General features: G+C 43.6%; 1 protein-coding gene across 1 annotated transcript; it reads left to right on the top strand.

Annotated features, from left to right (window-relative positions):
• Window positions 1-5,221: 5,221 nt before the first annotated feature.
• RPN1 (ribophorin I) lies at window positions 5,222-19,034 on the top strand. Its single transcript, XM_083419016.1, has 10 exons — window positions 5,222-5,661; window positions 8,862-8,926; window positions 10,906-11,212; window positions 12,219-12,428; window positions 13,716-13,908; window positions 14,498-14,597; window positions 15,066-15,204; window positions 15,476-15,595; window positions 16,435-16,680; window positions 18,140-19,034. The coding sequence occupies exons 1-10, from the start codon at window positions 5,347-5,349 to the stop codon at window positions 18,320-18,322; spliced, it is 1,878 nt and encodes a 625-aa protein (XP_083275142.1). The 5' UTR covers window positions 5,222-5,346; the 3' UTR covers window positions 18,323-19,034.
• Window positions 19,035-19,367: the final 333 nt, after the last annotated feature.

The following is a 19,367-nucleotide window of genomic DNA, read 5'->3' as shown; positions in this document are numbered from 1 at the left end:
AAAGGAAATATTTAATTCACTGCAAAGTACCTGTGAGGAGGGAGCAAGAAAGTGTGCCAAGGGGCTCCCAGTCTGACCTGGAAGTGGTATTGCAGGGAGAGAGTCCTGAGGATGCAACACTGCTCTGTCCAACAGAGGATTAAGGCAGGGGGAAAGACACATCAGGTGTGGGTCCTCACTATCAAGAAGGGGAAACGAGCTAAAGAACCGAAGTATAGCAAAGGAAGCCAAAGTGAAAGGAGCAGCAGCAGAGAGCACATAGATGAAGGAATGAAATTTTATTATGTTATCTCCAAAACTGATTGAGCTATAATAATAGGCTGATATTTTGGCTTTATAATAGCCTCCAAGATCTTCAGGATGAGGCCTGTTTTCATTACCCCTGTCCCTGAAACTGGGATACACCATATTTCCAAAGATTCTCGGCCCTAGGGCAGATGTTGAGATCCTTTGGTCCTTCATCGGCCCCATCAAGCATTGCCAATGGCCAGGGATTATGGGAGAACATCTGCACCAGGGGAAGGGTAGGGAACTTTTATTTCTATTCCAAAGGCCACATTTCATTGTGAGTAACCTCATCCCAGTCAGGCAAGAGCATTTGTGAAGGAGGGCTGATGAAGAGTTTAGCCTGGAGAATGCAGAACAAAAAGAATGTCTGAAGGGGCCCTAGGCAGCAAAAACAATGCAGGAGGCAGCACTCCAGAGGCGTACTCATTGTCTCTCAAGACCTAACAGCTAACAGTAGTAGTGTAAACATAACCATTTCCTTAGAAGTCTCACTGAGTTCAATGCACTCTTTGTGTCGTTAAAAGCCTCTTCATTTTCTAACATTTTTCTCTCTATGCAGAGTGAAAATTTCACTCATCCTGCAAACACTGATTTGCACACCTGTGACAAATGAAACAACTGTGTTTTGATTGGCTGAGGTAGAAAGCATCTCATTCTGACAAATGAGAAGTCTGGCCATAAAGAGACGTGCATGACAATTTTGCTCTACACCAATGATTTATTTTTGTTATCTTGGAATGAAATTGGACTTAGAAGGATGCTGGTTAAATTTGGACAGCTGTGTAAAAAAGAGCATCTAAAAACTACAATAAAACCAAGGTATTTGGCAAAAGAACTACCAAGTCCAGGTAGACTCTAGAGCAGCCTTTCTCAACTTGTGGATCCCCAGATGTTGTTGAACTACAACTCCCATCACCCCTAGCTAGCAAGGCCAGAGCTCAGCTCAGGGATGGTGGGAGTTGTAGTCCAACAACATCTGGGTTGAGATGGTTGAGAGCCGCTGCTCTTGAGCAAGTACCCAGATTTAAATATCTAGGATTACTGTACTTATCGATGGGAAGTCACCATGGAAACCCCATCTGGAAGCAATTAAGCTAATATCTGACCGTTCTACTGGGCCCCTATATAGGTTCTTCCATTCAAAGGGCAGGCAGTTCATCAACCCAGCTATTAAGATCTTTGTCTCTAAAATCATCGCCAAAACGCTCTACGGAGCTGGCATATGAGGAATTGGTGTTAAATGTGAAATAGACACCCCCAAGAATAAATTTATGAGGCAGATTTTAGGCTTCCTTGCGGTACACCAGCAGCCCACCTTAGTGCTGAGTTGGGCCTCCCCTTGCTAGCAGCCAGAATTGATCTAGCCTATCTGAGATACTGACACAGGCTAAATGCCTTCAAGGATCGTACTCTTATTAAGCTCTGCTGGTTAGAGCAACTAAGGACACGGGGCTGGGCACAAAAGTGCCAAGATTAGTTTAGAGCTTATAATCTTCAAATGGAGAACTACTTAGCCCTTAGCCCACGTGACCTTAGAAATTGGATTTTTGGTCAGGGTGCCAACCAAGACAGCATGCATCCACTGCCACCAGTTACTCTACTTGGTACCCCCAAATTAAGACCAATCACTCAAGGCCCTGTTACCTTGAGACTCTGACCTTCCCACAACTACGCAAGGCCTTTGCAGAACTAAGATTCCAACAGATGCCCTCAGCATATTTAGAGGGGAGATATCAGGAAATTTCTCATGTGGAGAGCAAATGTATATTTGGTCAGGGCCCAGCCTGACTCCCTCCTCTGGCAACCTGCACAGAATTTTGCTTAACGGTTGCCATTAATTTGATTTTAATTAATTTTTATAATGAAATGTTTTTAGAATGTTGGATTATTTGGTTGTTTGATTATTTGATTGTTGTTAGCAGCCCTGATCCCAGCTTCGGCTGGAGAGGGCGGGATATAAATAAAATTTATTATTATTATTATTATTATTATTATTATATGGATGCAATCAAGTAGAAGACACCCCACACTATTTACTGATTTGCCCCCTGTATACAACACCCAGAAGAAAATTTATATCACCAATTCTTAATTGGCTTTCAGGTCATCTGCACAGGAAGTGACAGTTCAACGTCTAGCAGATAAACATCTATATATCATACACCTGGTAGCCAAATTTGCGCTGGCAACCAAGAAGCTCCGTTCCAGCTATGTGAATGCACTCCAATCTTCAGTTTTAATGTTGTAAATTTCTTTTTATCTTGTAAACTGCTACAGGTTACATTGTATGATTTTAGATGAAAGTGTCCTTTTATTATCTGTCGTCCATTGTAAAAACCTTTTGCTATACAGTAAGATTGATTGATTGACTGATTGACTAGGGCATGAAAGTTTTTGATGCAGCTTTTGTTCTTCAGCTTTGAAGCGAGTTATCAAACAAATGTTGCCAAAACTCTTTTATGTACTTATTGCTGGAGATTTCAAAAGTTTGAAAAGCAGGCCTATGAATGGCGAATAAGAGATTTTAGTTGACAACAGCAATCCCTCTAAAGATTCCTTATCGATTTAAATAGCAACATGTTATAAAAGTGAAAGGTTGCCTCATTTATTCCTCCTGGAATCAAGCCGCCAACACCCTGGTTCCACGCATAGCTACTTTGAAGTGACTCATACCAGACTTGCTGGTATGCAGCACAAACCAAAGCAGTGGTGGCTGGTACCCATTGACGGTGATACACCAGAAGGTGGGGACACCAACAGTAGGTGGGACCAGAGACAATTGATACCTCCCTGCTGAGTTCCACAAGGACTAAGGAGGGGGAAGATGACCCAGTGCAATCTTCTGGACTGGATGTAAAGAAGGCAAGGCAGGTGGGAGCTGGCGGTGGGCCAACTGAGGATGGTGGGGAAGTGCCCCATTTGCCCTAATGGACCAGCCTCGATGAATCTTAAGCATGTTTAGTGAGGAACAAGTCCCAATGAATTCAGTGGGATGCCCTGTGAAGTAATCAAGGGTCATACATGTGCTTTGGTTTTACTGGTTCCAAACACAGAACATTCAAATGGAGCTGTACCTTTTCTCTGCAAAGTGAGCAACCTGAAAACAGGTTAATCATACTTGCTACGGTTCAAAGGAAGGTTGTGTACTATGGAAAAGAACATTAATCTACAGTAGGAAGATTATACTAGGACTAACCCAAATCCTGCTATTAATGGGACTGCTCAAAAGAGTTTTTATTACAAACTAGTGATCTGGTGATCTGTTTTAGAGTATTGACTTTCCTGCTACACATTTTTGCATCCTACTAATAATATAAGGGACATGGGTGGCGCTGTGGGTTAAACCACAGAGCCTAGGACTTGCCGATCAGAAGGTCGGCGGTTCGAATCCCCGCGACGGGGTGAGCTCCTATTGCTCGGTCCCTGCTCCTGCCAACCTAGCAATTCGAAAGCACGTCAAAGGGCAAAGTAGATAAATAGGAACCGCTCTGGCGGGAAGGTAAACGGCGTTTCCGTGCGCTGCTCTGGTTCGCCAGAAGCGGCTTAGTCATGCTGGCTACATGCCCCGAAGCTCCCTCGGCCAATAAAGCGAGATGAGTGCCGGAACCCCAGTTGGCCACGACTGGACCTAATGGTCAGGGGTCCCTTTACCTTTGCTAATAATATATACATAAATGTGAACTATGCATATTTACTTAGAAGCAGATCTCTGTGAGTTCAAATGGATTTACTCCCAAGTGAGTGTGCACTTCTAGGTTGCTTTGTTTGGAGGCTGCCTGTTATGCAGATGCTGTGCAACTTCAAAGTTATATAGAAATGTTGGTCATCTAGTCCAACCCCCTGAAAAGCAGTAATCTCAAATGCTTAAAAACTAAAGCATCCATGACAGACCCAACCTCTATTTAAAAACCTCCAAAGAGAGTCTACAATTTACTGAGATAATTTGTTCCACCATTGAGCAGCTCTTACTCTCAGAGATTTCTTCCTGAAGACATCCTTAGGCTCAAAGCAGACCTGTGGGGGGCAGATGGGTACGCTTGGCGCAGGCCTTGGATGGCTAAGCTGGTCAGGGTCCTCCTTCAAGGACCAGCTGCCTTTTTTGTTTGAATTGATAAGTTTATTCTAACAAGACTTTCACCCTGGGCCTCAGATAAGCTCTGCCCTGACCTGGCTCAAAGTCTTTCATACTCCCTTATGCATGGGATGTGGAATAAACAGAGCTTTTTATCTCAGCCCTAGAATCACTGTTAGTATGAACTTCTGCTATTATCATTGTGCACTGTATTTTCTTAATAAACCAACTATATAGAAATGTAACATATTACACAGAAATATATCCGTAATACAGTAGTTATTAGAATTAAATTCCCATACAAATGGTAGAGCAAACATTGAAGTACTCGGAAAAAGCAGCTCCTAATCTTATATCTATACCTGTTATTCTGTTAGCAGTCTCCTGGCACCTGAAAAATCAACGAAGTGGATTGTAGCCCATGAAAGCTTATGCATTATAACTTTATTATAATTGATTAGCTACTCAACTTAATTTCCGTTTTCTATAAAACTGTTCTCTGTGTTTTCCCATAAAGACCTGGACACTCTCTCTCACACAAGTGTAATTTATTACAGTATTGCTTTTCTCACACTAATCCCATTGGCTGTTTTGCCCTCTGCTTTAACTAGAGACTTCATAATTTGAAAACCGTATGTTAGAATTTTGGAAAGGTTACATTGGAGAATAAAGGTCTCCCTGGATAAGCAGCTTACTTCTCCAAGAGCAGTTTACTGCCTTTTTTTTTTTTTTAAATTATTCGAACATCTGACCCAGTGGTATCCATTACTACGGCTGCTGCAATCTGACGCATTCCGGCAGCTTTCAGCCTGACGTTTTCTTTTACAGCTGAGGAGGCTCCTCCCTTCGCACCCTCGGTCACGTGACGGGGAGGGCCCCCGCTCCCTCTCCGTCGTCCGCGCTGCCATCTTGGAGCGCCGACGGCCTCTGGGCGCCGCCATCTTGTCTTTCTCTCGGCGTGGAGGGCGCCATCTTGTGCCCGCCTGATGAATGAACCTTGCCGCGAGGGAGGGGAGTCTATCCGGTTCGCTCGGCTGCTCAGTCTCTCGGCGTGGCCAGCCATGGAGAGCCGCGCCGCTCGCGTCTCCCTCCTCCTTCTCCTCTGCTTGGGGGGCGCCCTGGCTGCCCCGGAGCTGGTCAACGATGAAGTGAAGAGGACCGTGGACCTCGGCACTCACCTGGCCAAAGTGACGACCGAGCTGAGCCTGGCCAACCCCGCGGGGGGCTCCGGGTCGGCCGCCTCCTTCCTGCTGGCTCTGGACCCGGGCCTGGAAAGCCACCTGGCCTACCTGGGGGTGCAGGTGAGCGAGCTACTGGCGAGACGCGCAGCCTCCGCGGCCTTCCGCTTCCGAAGCCCTTCCCGCCGCGCCTCATGTCTCGCAGCCCCGTGAGCCTCGCTCGCCCTCTCCCTCCGGCCTCTCGCAGAGACGGCGCCCTCGGCCAGCCCTAGCGCCTCCCCGCTCGCGCTTCTCCTTTTCCTTCTGCGCTCGGGGCAAGTGTTTCTAGGAGTTGTGCTTCTGCCTTTCTTTCGCCTTCCCTCGCCGCGCCCAGGCTTCGAAAATCATCTCCCCCCTCCAACCCACTTTGCCTTCGCCTCTTGGTTTTTCCTGGGCATCTGCCTCCATTCCCTGCAGCTTTTCATTCCCTGATAAGTTCGCTTATTGGTACCGAGCTATTGGCATTTGAGCGGATATAATTTCCAAAAGATCTCCTCCCCTCGCCTCAACAACGCTTTAGCATTGCATTTCAGGGGTTTGTCTTTCTTAACTGTACTGACCGTGGTGTGTTTGGCTCCTTTCCCCGTATAGTTAGCAGGGATGGAGGCTAAACTGCAGATTTGGGGTGGCTCTCCTTTTCGTAGAGGAGGCCGTGCTGCAGAGATATATGGGCCACGAAGAAAACCCTATCAGTTTTTTGTCCACCCGAAATAAAAGCCTGGGATCTTCTGGGCAGCACACATAGTGGATTGTGATCTGGGAATGCAGTGTTAGCAGAATATGTGATCCATATTGGCGTGGGGGTGGAAATAGAGGTCTTTGCTAAAGTTACACGTAAGCTGCCCTTTGGGGGTTTGCCAGCTTTTTGACCCAGATAATGTCATGGAAAGGGTTGTCACTTTGCAGCAGTGCTCACCACGTATTTGTTTTATTTCTCCTCTTCCTGGCTGCTGACTCCCTTCAGAGCTGCCGCTGTAGTAAATGGCCTGGCATATACTGACACGTAAGCGTAAGTGCTGCAATCGGAGAGCAACCAGTGGCAACCTAGAGGGAAGGAGGCGTGGATCTCAAGGCATGTCTATAAAACCGCATAACGCATGCGTTTGCAGGGCCTGTGGCTAGCTGAACAGCAGGCTGCTGGCATCAGAACATTTTAAGTGGCTTATTATTATTCATTGCTGCCTGTGTTTCCTGCCTGCCTGCAATAATTGGAGGTGTTCGTAAATGTGAGCTTAGGAGAAAGCCTTTCTAGAAGGTGTGTTTTAGCTGCTTCTATCTGTGTGGCAACGTGTTAATGAAAACGGTTAGTTGAAGCTCTGTCCTGAACCATGAATGGCTGCAGATATCATAGTGGAGTGCGGTCTGTTATTAGAAAGTGAGCAGTCACAGCTATTTGGGAAGGACTGTAGCTTGGTGGTAGAGCATCTGATTTGAATATAGAAAGTCCTATGTTCAATCCCTAGTATTCCTAGAGAGGACCAGGAGAAAGCCCAGTCTGAAATCCCGGATAGTGGCTTCCAGTCAGTGAGCTGGATGGACCAGTGGCCTGACTTGATAAAAGGTAGCTTCCTATGTTCCCATTTGCTGCAGAGTATTCATTCCGCAAGGCAACTTGATTTTAAGGAATGTAATAGCAGCTAGAAAGCTGAGCTAAGCTTCTTTTGTCTTTGGAAGAAAGGGTTGTAAGTAAGTACAATAAAGTGAAGGCAGTAAGGGTAGTGGACTGAGTCTTTGGCACTGTATCTGATGGCCAAAAGTGAGCTCATTGGAACCTAGGCCCTGCTCCCTATGCAATCACAGTTTCTGTAGGGGTCTTCCCCAACCTGGTGCCCTTCAGCTGGTTCCCAGTCAACCTGGGTGGTGGTGTCAAAAACAATGGGAGGACACCAGGTTAGGCAAAGCTACCCCCAAGTATGATTTCTCATGTTATTTACAGTCCCATTCTAAATAATGGAACTTGCTTCCTTGTATCTATTCATAGGATAACTGCCGTTGTCTTCTATTTCATCATTTTGCAAAATGGGAATACTTGCTGGCCTATTGGATAGTGGATAATGCTGAATATGGATAGGCATTGCACTCTCATACATGAATTTCTTGATAGTCCTTGGACAATCAGATACTGGTTGCAGTATCTGGTAGTTTTGATCCATCTTAGAGTTACAGTGAGAGGCCTGTGAAGCCCTTTGTGGATTAAAAATGGAACTAAATTATTTTTGACCTGGGAGTAGGTGTACATATATATTTGGGTCTGAAAATATGAATTATCAGTAAAATAATTCTACATCCTAGCCATGCCTTTACTTTTTAGTGAACCCCTTCCCAAGGACCTGAAAGAATCACATGTATCTTTTTTAATTTTGGCCAGTTTACTCTCAAATTAAGAAGAAAAGTGCTGTCAGGAGCATCGTCTGTCCTTGTAAAATTGGGGAGGCTGCTGGAGAAAGTAAAATCAGGACTGTTTTCAACAAATCATGTCATCCAACACTTGTCTGTCTAGTTGTGGCTATTCAGTGAGTTCTCACAAAAGACTTCTGGTAGAAGAACAGTAAGTCTTTGATCAGAACTTGCATCCCATAAATCACTATTGCATGTCTCTTGTTCTGAAGCTAACACAGTAACAGGGTTCCAGAACTTGCCTACCTGCTTGCCAGCAGTGTGTGTACTCCCTGTCCGGTAAGCAGAAGAAAAATGTGCTTTATCTCTGTTGTTTTGGCTTCTGCAGAAAGCACCAGTAGTGCCTCACTGTTGCTTTAGAATTACAGAAGCCAAATTCAGAGGGAAAGGATTTGCCTCTTCAAAATCACCACAGAGAAAAGGGAGGAATGCTTTCTCATAGTTTGAAATTTGCAGGAGACAGCAGCGCATTGTTGCTTGCTCCTTCTGCAGGATCCCTTCAGAAAGGCAAACACCCCTCCATTCTCCAGGTTCTTCAAAATGCCACAGGACTCCAGGAAGGAAGGGGTGAATGACAGCTGCAGACAATGGGCTTGGCTAGTAACCCAAGCCAGCATTTACATGTTCTTGTATAAGAGTCTCAAGGGTTTAACAGACCTCTGTGTATGTTGCTTTTAGATAATGCTGCAGGGTTTGTGGAGTTAGCCAACAACTTGTTCATGATTGGATGGCTAATTATTGGTGTGTGTGTGTCAAATTGAAGTGTGTCTTTGCTGACTTGGAGACCCCTGGGAGTAGGAATTAGCACTTGTGATGAATTCAGCTGTCTCAGATGGAAACTGTAAATGGTAACAATGACCAAACTTGAATTTAATCTTTTGTTATAGGTGAAAGGCGAGGAAGAAGAAGAGAGTACTCTTGAGTTGAAGGAGACAAAGGTAAAAGGTAAAAGGTGAGTTTTGCCAAGGGAAACTATATCATACCCAGGTTTGCCACAAAATATACACTGAAGAATTTGCGCCCAGTCTGTATGACGCATATACTTAGCACATTCAGAATTTATATTTTTGAAATTTCCAAAGTGTTTCTTAAAAAAATAAATATTGTACTAGGTCAGAGACGTTTGCTTGTAGCCCTGCAGAATCATAGAAAATCTAAGACTTCAGATACTATTTTAATAGTGGCTTTCTTTTTGATTATTGGATTAAACAATTAAGAAAAACAAATCTAATTGACAATTCTGATGACATGCAGTTATCACTTGAAATTGGGAGGCATGGTAATTCACAGAGTTGCATTATAATCTGCTTGCTTCTTAGAAGCCTAAACCTGTCTATTGGAAACAAAAATTATCATTATCATTATTTACCTGCCTGCAGAATGGGTTACAACATTACAACACCATACTAGTAAAACAACTTACAATTACAGAAATAAGGTGGGTTCTATCAATGTACACCTCAAGTGTCAAAAGCCAGGGCAAAGAGGTGTGTCTTCAGCATTCACCATAATGAAAGTGCCAGATGCACCTCTGTGGGGAGGGAGTTCGGAACTTAGGGGCTGCCACAGAAAATACCCTCTCCTAGGCCACCACCACCACTCTGCTTTTGAATGTAGAGGAACGACCAAGTGTGCCCGCTCTGGCAATCTTAGCACCGAAGAGAGAGGGGTGGGAAATATAGTCTCCATGTATTGAAGAGCTAGGAAGAGCTGTTACAGAGTTGTGAAAAGAATGCTGTTGAAAAAAAGAAAGGATGTCTTTGAATATGTTGCAAAGGAATGTGCTGGCCCTGATAGATGAGCTTTTTAGCCTTGTACTGTCTCTCCTGATAAGACTTCAGTTGCTTAGTTACCTGATAAGACCCATGCTATGTACGGTACTTGGGTATTGTGCATGTGTTAGGAGCTTAGAAACCTTATAAAAAACTCAGGTATTCCTAGGGATGCTGGAATCCACCCTGGTGACTTCCCCCAAATGTTACATTTGACCAAATAAACCTGCCTTAAACTTTCCTTGATGTACTGCTTGAAGAAATCCACAACAAGGGTCTGTAAGGAAGGAGGTGGTCTTTTAGGTATTTGGGGCATGAGTCGTTTAGGGCTTTGAACATTAATGTGAGTGGCTTGAACTGGGCCCAGAAATGAACTGGCAACCAGTGCAGCTGTTTTAGCACAGGAGGTTATGTAAGATCTGAACTAAACTTCAACCAGTAATCTAGCTGCTGCATTTTGGACCAATCAAAGTTTCCAAGTCATTTTCAAGGGCAGTCCTGTACAGAGTGCATTGCTGTAATCCAGTCTGGAAGTTACCAGATCATGGAGTGGCCAAGTGATCTGTATCCAAAATGGGCTGTAGCTGGCGAACCGGCTGGAACGGAAAAAAGGCATTCCTAGCCACCTGATCCTCCAGTGACACTTTAAATCCAGGAAAATGCCTTCCCCAGCTACAAATTTGCCCCTTTCTGCCTCCCCACCTCCAAGGTGTGAAAATGGGGCACACAACCCCTCTGTCTTTTCAGGATTCAGCTTCAGTTTTATTAGCTCTCATCCAACCTATCTGTTGTCAGTCGTTACTGACCAGTCTTTAAAAGCTAATGCAATATATCTTTTGACATTTAAATCAAGCTGTTAGCTGTTATAACATTAGTCAGTTGAGATCAGGGTTCTCTGAAATAGCAAACGTTCCCAAGAGTCCATGTTCTGATTGCTGACAGCAGTGGGCCACGTTACTGCCACTTTGATTAAACCCAGGCTAGTATACCGATCCGATCCCAAAACTGGGATCGTGGCCCAAAACTGCAGCAGACAAATGAAGGTGGAGATGATATATTCTTCAGTGAGAATCTTTGTTGAGCTCCTTTCCATGCTTATGGGTGTCTGTAAAGCCAGCAGAGCCAGATTGATTTTTCTATCTGTTTTTCTCCTTTACAGTGGCAAATTCTTCACTGTAAAACTGCCATCTCCTTTGGCTCCAGGTGGAAAGATTCGCTTATCTGTTGAAACGGTTTTTACACATGTCCTGCAGCCGTACCCAACTCATATCACCCAAGCAGAGAAACAGTTTGTGGTTTTTGAGGGCAATCATTATTTTTACTCTCCGTATCCAACCAAGACCCAAACTACTCGGATTAAACTGGCCTCAAGGAATGTGGAAAGCTACACCAAACTAGGGAATCCTAGTCGGTCAGAGGACATGATTGAATATGGACCCTTCAGGGATGTTCCACCATACAGTGAGGTAAACTCTTAATCCCAGCTAACGTTCCTAGGAGAGAAACTGTTTAAAAGGAATTTGCCACTCATGTAGAATTAAAATACATTCATGCCATTCTGCTGTGTCAAATGATTAATATAAATCCAAAAGCCAGGAATGTAAGGGGCTTAAAAGGAACTAAAGTAAACTAAAGCTGCCTTGTATGTAACAACTCCACCTGTTCATTGTGGGTGGACAAAGAATACCACACAGGTGAGTACATGAGGTTATATGCACGTCAGTGAGTGGACTAGAGAAGGAGAGAGAGATTGCTGTGTTCCTCTGCCTGCCAGCCTTTGGCACAAGACAGTTTTTTTGCAGGTCTGCCAAGAGGCTTCTTCTCCTCCCTGGCCAGCACAGAAACATGCTAGTATTTACAAGAATCAGCCAAAGGGCACCAAGCCTTTAATCGTTCAAAACAGACAAGGCACTTTTTGTGTGTGCGCTATTGCAGATTTCTAATGGGCTCAGAAAAAGTAATGCAGCCACTGTCTATGGACATTGCTCACATTATTCCACATGTGGTTTCTCAGCATAGACACCTTCCGACTGGGATAGCTCAGTCAGTAAAGCATGAGACTCTTAATCTCAGGGTCATGGGTTCAAGCCCCACGAAAGGCAAAATATTCTGGCATTGCAGAGGGTTGGATGAGATGACCCTCATAATCCCTTCCATCACTACAGTTCCATGATTCTAAGTGGATATTGGGGGTAGGCAAGAAAAAACTGTTTCCTTAATGCCCTGCTTATGAGCTTCTCAGAAGCTTACTTGTGTCGGAGGCTGAATGCTGGACAAGATGGATCCTTGCTAGATCTAGCCAACATTTCTTAATGAGTATTGTGCAATAGTGTAATACCTCAACAAAAATGATCGAGAGTCTGATTTGCAAGTAGGTCTTCTTAATAGGCATTGCTGTGAATGAAATGGCTTTTTCTACAACACACTTGATGACAGAAAGTCTTCAGTCTCTATTTTGATTTTTCTCCTTAGGATAACCTTAAGGTGCACTATGAAAACAACAGTCCATTCCTGACTATCACTACCATGACACGTGTCATTGAAGTTTCTCACTGGGGCAATATTGCTGTAGAAGAGACGGTTGACTTGAAGCACACAGGAGCTGTGCTCAAAGGGCCTTTCTCCAGATATGACTACCAAAGACAGCCGGACAGTGGAATATCCTCTGTGAAGTCTTTCAAGGTCTGCCCTTTCATATTTCTCTTTGTCTTAAAAGGAGCCTCAGGGGTGTGGGTGTAAGTAAAGAGTTCCTCTCTCCCTTGCCAGAAAGGACCAGGCTTTGTAGGTAGGGAAGGGGACAGCAAGGAAGCATTGCTACTGATCTGCTTTTGAGGAGATGGTGCCTTACTGGAAACTTTCTTTCTGTCCCTTTTTTATGTTGCTTCTTGTTTCTGATATGGAAGTACAGGCTTAGGGCGTAATCCTAACCCTACTTGTCTGGGAACAAGCCCCATTGAAATCAGTAAGCTACTTGGGTCTCTTTAAATATGGTTAGGATTGCAGCCTTAGGTTGCTTGCCTTCCCTACCATTCTTCTGTTTTGGAACAAAGCTAAAGGAGGCAGTGGGTGAGAAGATTCCCTTTCTAACTTTTGGAAGAATTGCTCAGACAGCATTTTAAAACTCAAAGGTATTAAATATTAAAATAATTACAGTGATCGACTTAGGAAGCACAGTACAGTGGTACCTCGGGTTACATACGCTTCAGGTTACATACGCTTCAGGTTACAGACTCCGCTAACCCAGAAATAATACCTCGGGTTAATAACTTTGCTTCAGGTTGAGAACAGAAAATCGTGCAGCGGCAGCAGGAGGCACCATTAGCTAAAGTGGTGCTTCAGGTTAAGAACAGCTTCAGGTTAAGACCGGACCTCCGGAACGAATTAAGTACTTAACCCAAGGTACCACTGTAATTAAAAAAAGGTACATACAGTGGTACCTTGGGTTACAAACTTAATCCGTTCTGGAGGTCTGTTCTTTGACCAAAGTGTTCTTAACCTGAGCTGTGTGCTTTCCCTGATGAGGCCTCCCACCGCCGGTGTTCGTCTTCCATTCATCTTCCGGGGCAAATTGTGCTAACCGGAACACCTACGTCCGGTTTTGCGGAGTCCGTTGTTCAAAGTGTTCGTTAACAGGACTGTTCATTGACCAAGGTAGCATTGTATTGTACTCTTTAGAAATGTAGGCACTACATTTAGAACCTGAGGACTTTGAAGGAAAGATCAGGCAAGCATTGGTTTGCGATACTTTAGGGCAGAGGGTTGGACTGTATGACCAGAATCTCTTCCAATGTGATTTTTAAAATTCAGTCTGCTGTATATGATTTGCTTATACTGTGGTTGCAACTGCTGTGAGAATGGAGATAACTGCTTGCTTTTAGTGAAAATGCAGTCTTAAAAACAGTGACTAGCAAGTGCCCCAATTATCGGTACTGGTGAATTTGACATTAAGTGCTTATCTTGGTTTTGCAGACTATCCTTCCTGCTGCTGCTCAAGATGTGTATTACAGAGATGAAATTGGCAACATATCCACCAGTCATCTCCTCATCCTGGATGACTCTGTGGAAATGGAGATCCGCCCTCGCTTCCCCCTATTTGGTGGTTGGAAGACACATTACATCATTGGTTATAACCTGCCTAGCTATGAATACCTCTTTAATCTTGGTAGGTTTCCTTGTTACGGTAGTGGCATCTGGAATATAATGTGAGCAACTGGAGTACAAAGCTATTCACTGTCTGCAGTTCTATGCAGAATGGCATATTTGGAATTCCAAAGATTCTTAGTTTTATTATTTGTGCATGTGTGCTCAGAAACCAGGTGCTGTACTGTCAAAGTGCATCTCAGTACTTCATTATATGAATTTAAATGATGCAGACATCTCCTGAAAAATGCCATGCATTTCCCCCCTCACTTCCTACTCTCCTGACACCTTTTTGTTCCTTTCCCAAAACATACAAAATGATATACAGTGCGGTCAATGGGGGATATCCAGCTAAGCTGTACTAAGCTTTGTTCTCTGCACAGCTTATGCTGGGTGCATAGTTAAGTGTGTTGTCACAGTAATAGTGTGGATATTGCCTAACTTTACTGCGAGTAAGCAACATGCAGCTAAAACAAGTTGTAGTGGCACTTAATGGGTTTTTTTTTAAGCTCACCTTTAAACTTGTGACTGTTTTACCCAACAGGACTTTCATAGCTGGTATCCTGATACATTGAAAAAATCATAGTATCCTCTTGGTTTTTGTTTCCCAGGTGATCAGTATGCCCTGAAGATGAGATTTGTTGACCACGTGTTTGATGAGCAAGTTACAGACTCACTAACTGTAAAGATAATCCTTCCAGAAGGTGCCAAGTAAGTAATAATATGGTTGAGATCAAGCCACTTAGGCGATCTTTGTCTATCAGCCATAAAACACAAGGCCTGCTTGTGTATTATTCCGCTTATGGTGAAGCAAGAGCGGGCAGCATTTATGTCCCTGTCGCAATTCCACATGCCCCTGCCCTGTATAGTGACAGTGTGTGGAGCATGGTTGTCTGCAAAGGAACTCTTATGTTTGAGCAGCTGCTTGTGCATGGTGACACCACTCAATCAGGATACCAACACAGCCAGGCATCCCACTTTCATGCAGCCCCTGTGTGTGAGTGGCAGCTCATGTGTACAGCTTTACTTGCAAATGACCATGCCCAAGCCACGGACATCAGAGGGCAGGGGCTAATCCAGGGCTAATTTCTCCCCCCCCCCCAAAAAAAACCCCAACAACAACCAGGTTAAGTTTTTCCTGGGACAGCTAACAGTATTGTTATACACCTCTGTTTGCAGGAATATCCATGTGGATAGTCCATATGACATCAGCCGGGCACCTGATGAACTTCACTACACCTATTTGGACACCTTTGGCCGTCCAGTCATAGTGGCGCACAAGAACAACCTAGTTGAGCAGCACATCCAGGATATTGTGGTAAGCATAAGCCCTTTGCTTAGATAGCATAAATAATGAGAAATACCGCGCTCATCTTTGCAGCCCAGATTGCTCTCTAGCATGGCTGCAATAGCAACAGACCACGTTCAGAGATCAGTGAAAAGATTGAGCTTCATTGTTGAGTTCTGAGCTGCGTCTTAAATGTGCAAGTATCTCATTGTTCTTACGTATAGGAATGTAAGGTGGGTAGCATGTCATCTTGACTAATGGACGTTTATGCTCTTCTCACTGCTTGCCCTGCTCTTCCTAGGTGCACTATAATTTTAACAAGATCCTGATGTTGCAAGAACCTCTCCTGGTAGTTGGAGCCTTCTACATCCTGTTCTTTACAGTGATCCTCTACGTGAGGCTGGACTTCTCTATCACTAAGGTACTACAATAGAGGCACGATGAAACAGGGAGGATGCGGCAGGAGGGTTGGTCTCACGGTTTCCTTTGGGAAAGCCCTTTCCTTGGTATTAAATGCCCTTGCCCTGACTGCTGGAGGACTGGATTCGCTGCTGTTTTTATGTGAGGTAGCACTTACTCTTTTTCTAAGATATGGATATTTTGCGAGAGCAAGCTATTACCTTATCTTTATACCAGTGGTGCTCTGAGATTTAGTAGTTTCTTAGCATAGGCAAAGTATACTTGAAATACATTAATTCTTTGAGTCAATAAATGAGCATGTTGTGTTAGGGCTTACCTTTTTCAAAGCACTGCTAAGATCCAAACTGGCCAAAATTCTTCATCTATTAATTTTCACGGAATGAAGTAGTTTTTTTTAAAATGGCGTTTTGGTCCATGTTTTAATTAATTTTGATTCAGTCAAGATGGCTTGCACAATGGATATCCTTGTTTTGTTGTTCCATACAAGTCTAATTGAAACAAATGGAACTCCTCAGTGTTTCTTGTTTTTGCCACTTTGCTTCAAACAACTATTTTGGTAAAGTCTGTCTGATGAATTTAGCCAGTGTAGTGAATAAGCGACAGAATTGTGAACTAGGAACTCCTTTGGTTTAGATTTTGCCTTCTCCCTTTCGACTCTCTAGATAGATTTTAGGTATGCCAATCTCTCTGCCTCGGTCTTTTATTTCCAAGGTGGAGGTTATGCTGACAGATCTTATAGGGTTGTTGTAAGGACTACCGAGAGAGCACACAAAACACTTTCTGGACACTTAGAATGCACTATATACTGTAACAAGTATTTAAGCCATTGCGCTTTTGCAGGACCCAGCAGCAGAAGCTAGGATGAAAGTTGCCTGCATCACAGAGCAAGTTCTCACCCTGGTGAATAAGAGACTACGTCTGTACCGCCATTTTGATGAAGCTGTGAATAAGTATAAGCAGTCACGGGATATTTCAAACCTAAACAGTGGCAAAAAATCACTGGAGACTGAACATAAGGCCTTAACCAACGAAATAGCTTCATTGCAGTCCAAGCTGAAGACAGAAGGCTCTGACTTGTGTGACAAAGTAAGAATCCGTTGGCCTCCTTAGTGTGTATTGTTACTGTACTGCCCTTATTCTAAACTGCCTTTTCTCTTGGCAGATATTTTCGTCACACTTTAAAGAAATTCTTTTTTGTTGCCTTTGTTCTGTGTTTACAGTGTATTATGATGATTCCAGAATAATACTGTTAAAGTTGAGATTTCTAGGTTCCTTGATAGTTTTATTTCCAGGCATTCCTCCATAAGGCTGGAGAGCTTTGGGGGAATTTCCCCCAGTTTTCATTCTGCCATGGCTTTAAATATTGCGCTACCTGTATAGAATATCTAAACCAGGACTGTCGACTATTCCAGCTTGCTGAGATGCATTGGCCAGGGTCCTCCACCACATTCAGCCAAGCCCTTCTCTCAGTGAGTAGGCCCTGAAGGTAGCAAGATTGCTCCAAATGTTTTAATGCTGTGTGGGGAATACATCAAGCCCCTCTGGCTGCATTAAGTCTTCTGGCTACCACTTATCTAACATGCCTACTGCTTTGAAATGGAATGTTTTTTTGTAAGCTGCTGCTCAACATTGGTGAGCGAAGCCTAAGGCATCCTGACTTCCCGATTTTAAGTTGTATTAATCCTTAGGCGCAAATGTGGTCCGCATGTCATTCTCTTAGCAGACCACTTCTACTCTGCTTTGAGTGAAACTTTCACCCACAATAGGAGATCCATTCAGTGGATCACCCTGTAACTGTTGGTGAATATAGCTATCTTGAAGATGGTCACTTTTGCCAGGATGTCAATGCATAACTTGCAACTGAAGGGCTGTTAATTCATTCTGCTCATTAATACTCAGCTGCAGTTAGCTGAAAGCTCCCTTGGTAACTGGGAGGAGGGCTGAATGGAGGGGCTGTGCACACACACGGTAGCTGTTATCTCTACATATTCCTCTGCTGATGTTTTGCTATAAAATGGAAGGAAGGTTAGAAGGCATTTCATTTCTCAAAAACAAAGTATGAATGAAATGTAGCATAATCAAGTGCTCTTACGACCATGGAACCAGCCCTGACATGTTTGTTGCAGTGAGTGTCCATATTCAGAACCATTAAATGTAAAGTTTAAATGGGTGTAGCTTCTAACATAACATTGTATAGTTTGTCATATACAGTCGTACCTTGGTTTTCGAACAGCTTAGTTCTCGAGCCCTGCAAAAACCCGGAAGTGACCATTCCTGTTTGCAAACTATTTTTGGAAGCCAAACGTCCAACGGGGTTCCTGCGGCTTCCATGCATTGGTTTTCAAACGTTTTGAAAGTCGAATGGACTTCCGGAATGGATTCTGTTCGACTTCAAAAATATGACTGCAATTGTTTGCTTAGACCCTGCAAATCTACTACTTCTAGGGTGACCATAAAAATAAAATGAATGCACCCTGTTACTGTTGCTTTGTATGGCTATGGTGTGGTCCAGTCACCTAACGTTTTGTCCCAAATTTCTTCCAAGGTTAGCGAAATTCAGAAACTTGACAGCCAAGTAAAGGAGCTGGTCCTGAAATCTTCTGTGGAGGCTGAGCGGCTGGTTGTTGGCAAGCTTAAGAAGGATACATACATAGAGAATGAGAAGATGCATTCTAACAAGCGTCAGGAGCTGATCACCAAAATCGACAACATCCTTGATGCGCTATAAGTTAGAAGTAAAAAGTTTGGGAAAGAGCTAAAAGGGGTGGAAGAAGGTTCAATGAGCATACTGAGCCACACCAAGTTGGGGAATGGGGGGTGGGAGAGGTGTGTCTAGGCTACAAAACTGCGGCAAGGAAAAAGTTTTTGGAAATCGCCTCCAAAATGTGGTATTAGTCACTTTTAGGACCTGTTTGCTCTGTGATACACCTACTATACAGAAGAGGTGTATTTATACCATGCCTTGGACTTAACTGAAACCATAGTCCTCAAAAGTGTTAGTAGCACGACTTCAGAGTCTGCTGAGAGGCCCCCTAATTTTCAGTAGGGAAGCATGCACACAGGTCCTGTACTGGCACTGAATGTCTCAGTCAGAGAATAAATACAACTGTTTTATTCAAAGGTTTGGTAGCAAATCTTTCCTTCTGTCCTCCACCTTTGAATTTATACTTTTTTATATTTTGGAGATGGGGATACGGATAAGTAACTTGAACAAAAGCTTTTTTTTTAACTATTTGTCGCACTAAATGAGATTCTTGTCCCTGAACTTTCTGAGCCTCTTTTGAAATTCAGTGTTGGGGTAGAGTCCAGGGAAAGAGAAGGGAGTGGGTGAGGTTCATTTGCTTAGAAGCCTGTGCTTTTCCTCAGACGGTTGGTTTCTTTTAAAAAAAATTGTAGGGAAGATCAAACTGAAATAAAGATGTATGGATCTTCTGCCTCTATTTTCTTCTTATTATTAGAGTGTCCTGTGCCTTTTGGATTCCTGTAATGAGCACCACATTATGTTTGATTGGCTATCTTTATCTCATGCTCCATCTTGTGTAAGAATTATGAACCTCTAAGCTGTTAAGAGCTTTTAGAATTATTACTGCGGTCAGTAACAAACTGGCTTGCATTAATGCTGGTTGTAGCAATAGTTGGATCTTCCTATGAATGTGTGTGATTTTTAGGTGTTGTTTGACCTGGTCAAAACTCTGTAGAATATACTTCAAGATGTAATGCTGAATCACCTAATAATCAACCAGTGCAAAATAGCAGGGAACTAGCGGTTTCTG

The sequence above is a fragment of the Podarcis tiliguerta genome (genome assembly GCF_965153285.1).
Source record: "Podarcis tiliguerta genome assembly, chromosome: 2".
Taxonomy (NCBI): domain Eukaryota; kingdom Metazoa; phylum Chordata; class Lepidosauria; order Squamata; family Lacertidae; genus Podarcis; species Podarcis tiliguerta.
Note: the sequence above shows the minus strand (reverse complement) of the source record. Positions and strands in the feature narration are given on the sequence as shown.

Bases quoted from the DNA above. Each gene is read 5' to 3' on its own strand.
- RPN1 (XM_083419016.1), top strand. From the start codon at position 5,347: ATGAATGAACCTTGCCGCGAGGGAGGGGAGTCTATCCGGTTCGCTCGG. The intron at 8,927-10,905 runs GTGAGTTTTGCC...TCTCCTTTACAG, and splicing joins ACAAAGGTAAAAGGTAAAAG to TGGCAAATTCTTCACTGTAA. The intron at 16,681-18,139 runs GTAAGAATCCGT...ATTTCTTCCAAG, and splicing joins GCTCTGACTTGTGTGACAAA to GTTAGCGAAATTCAGAAACT.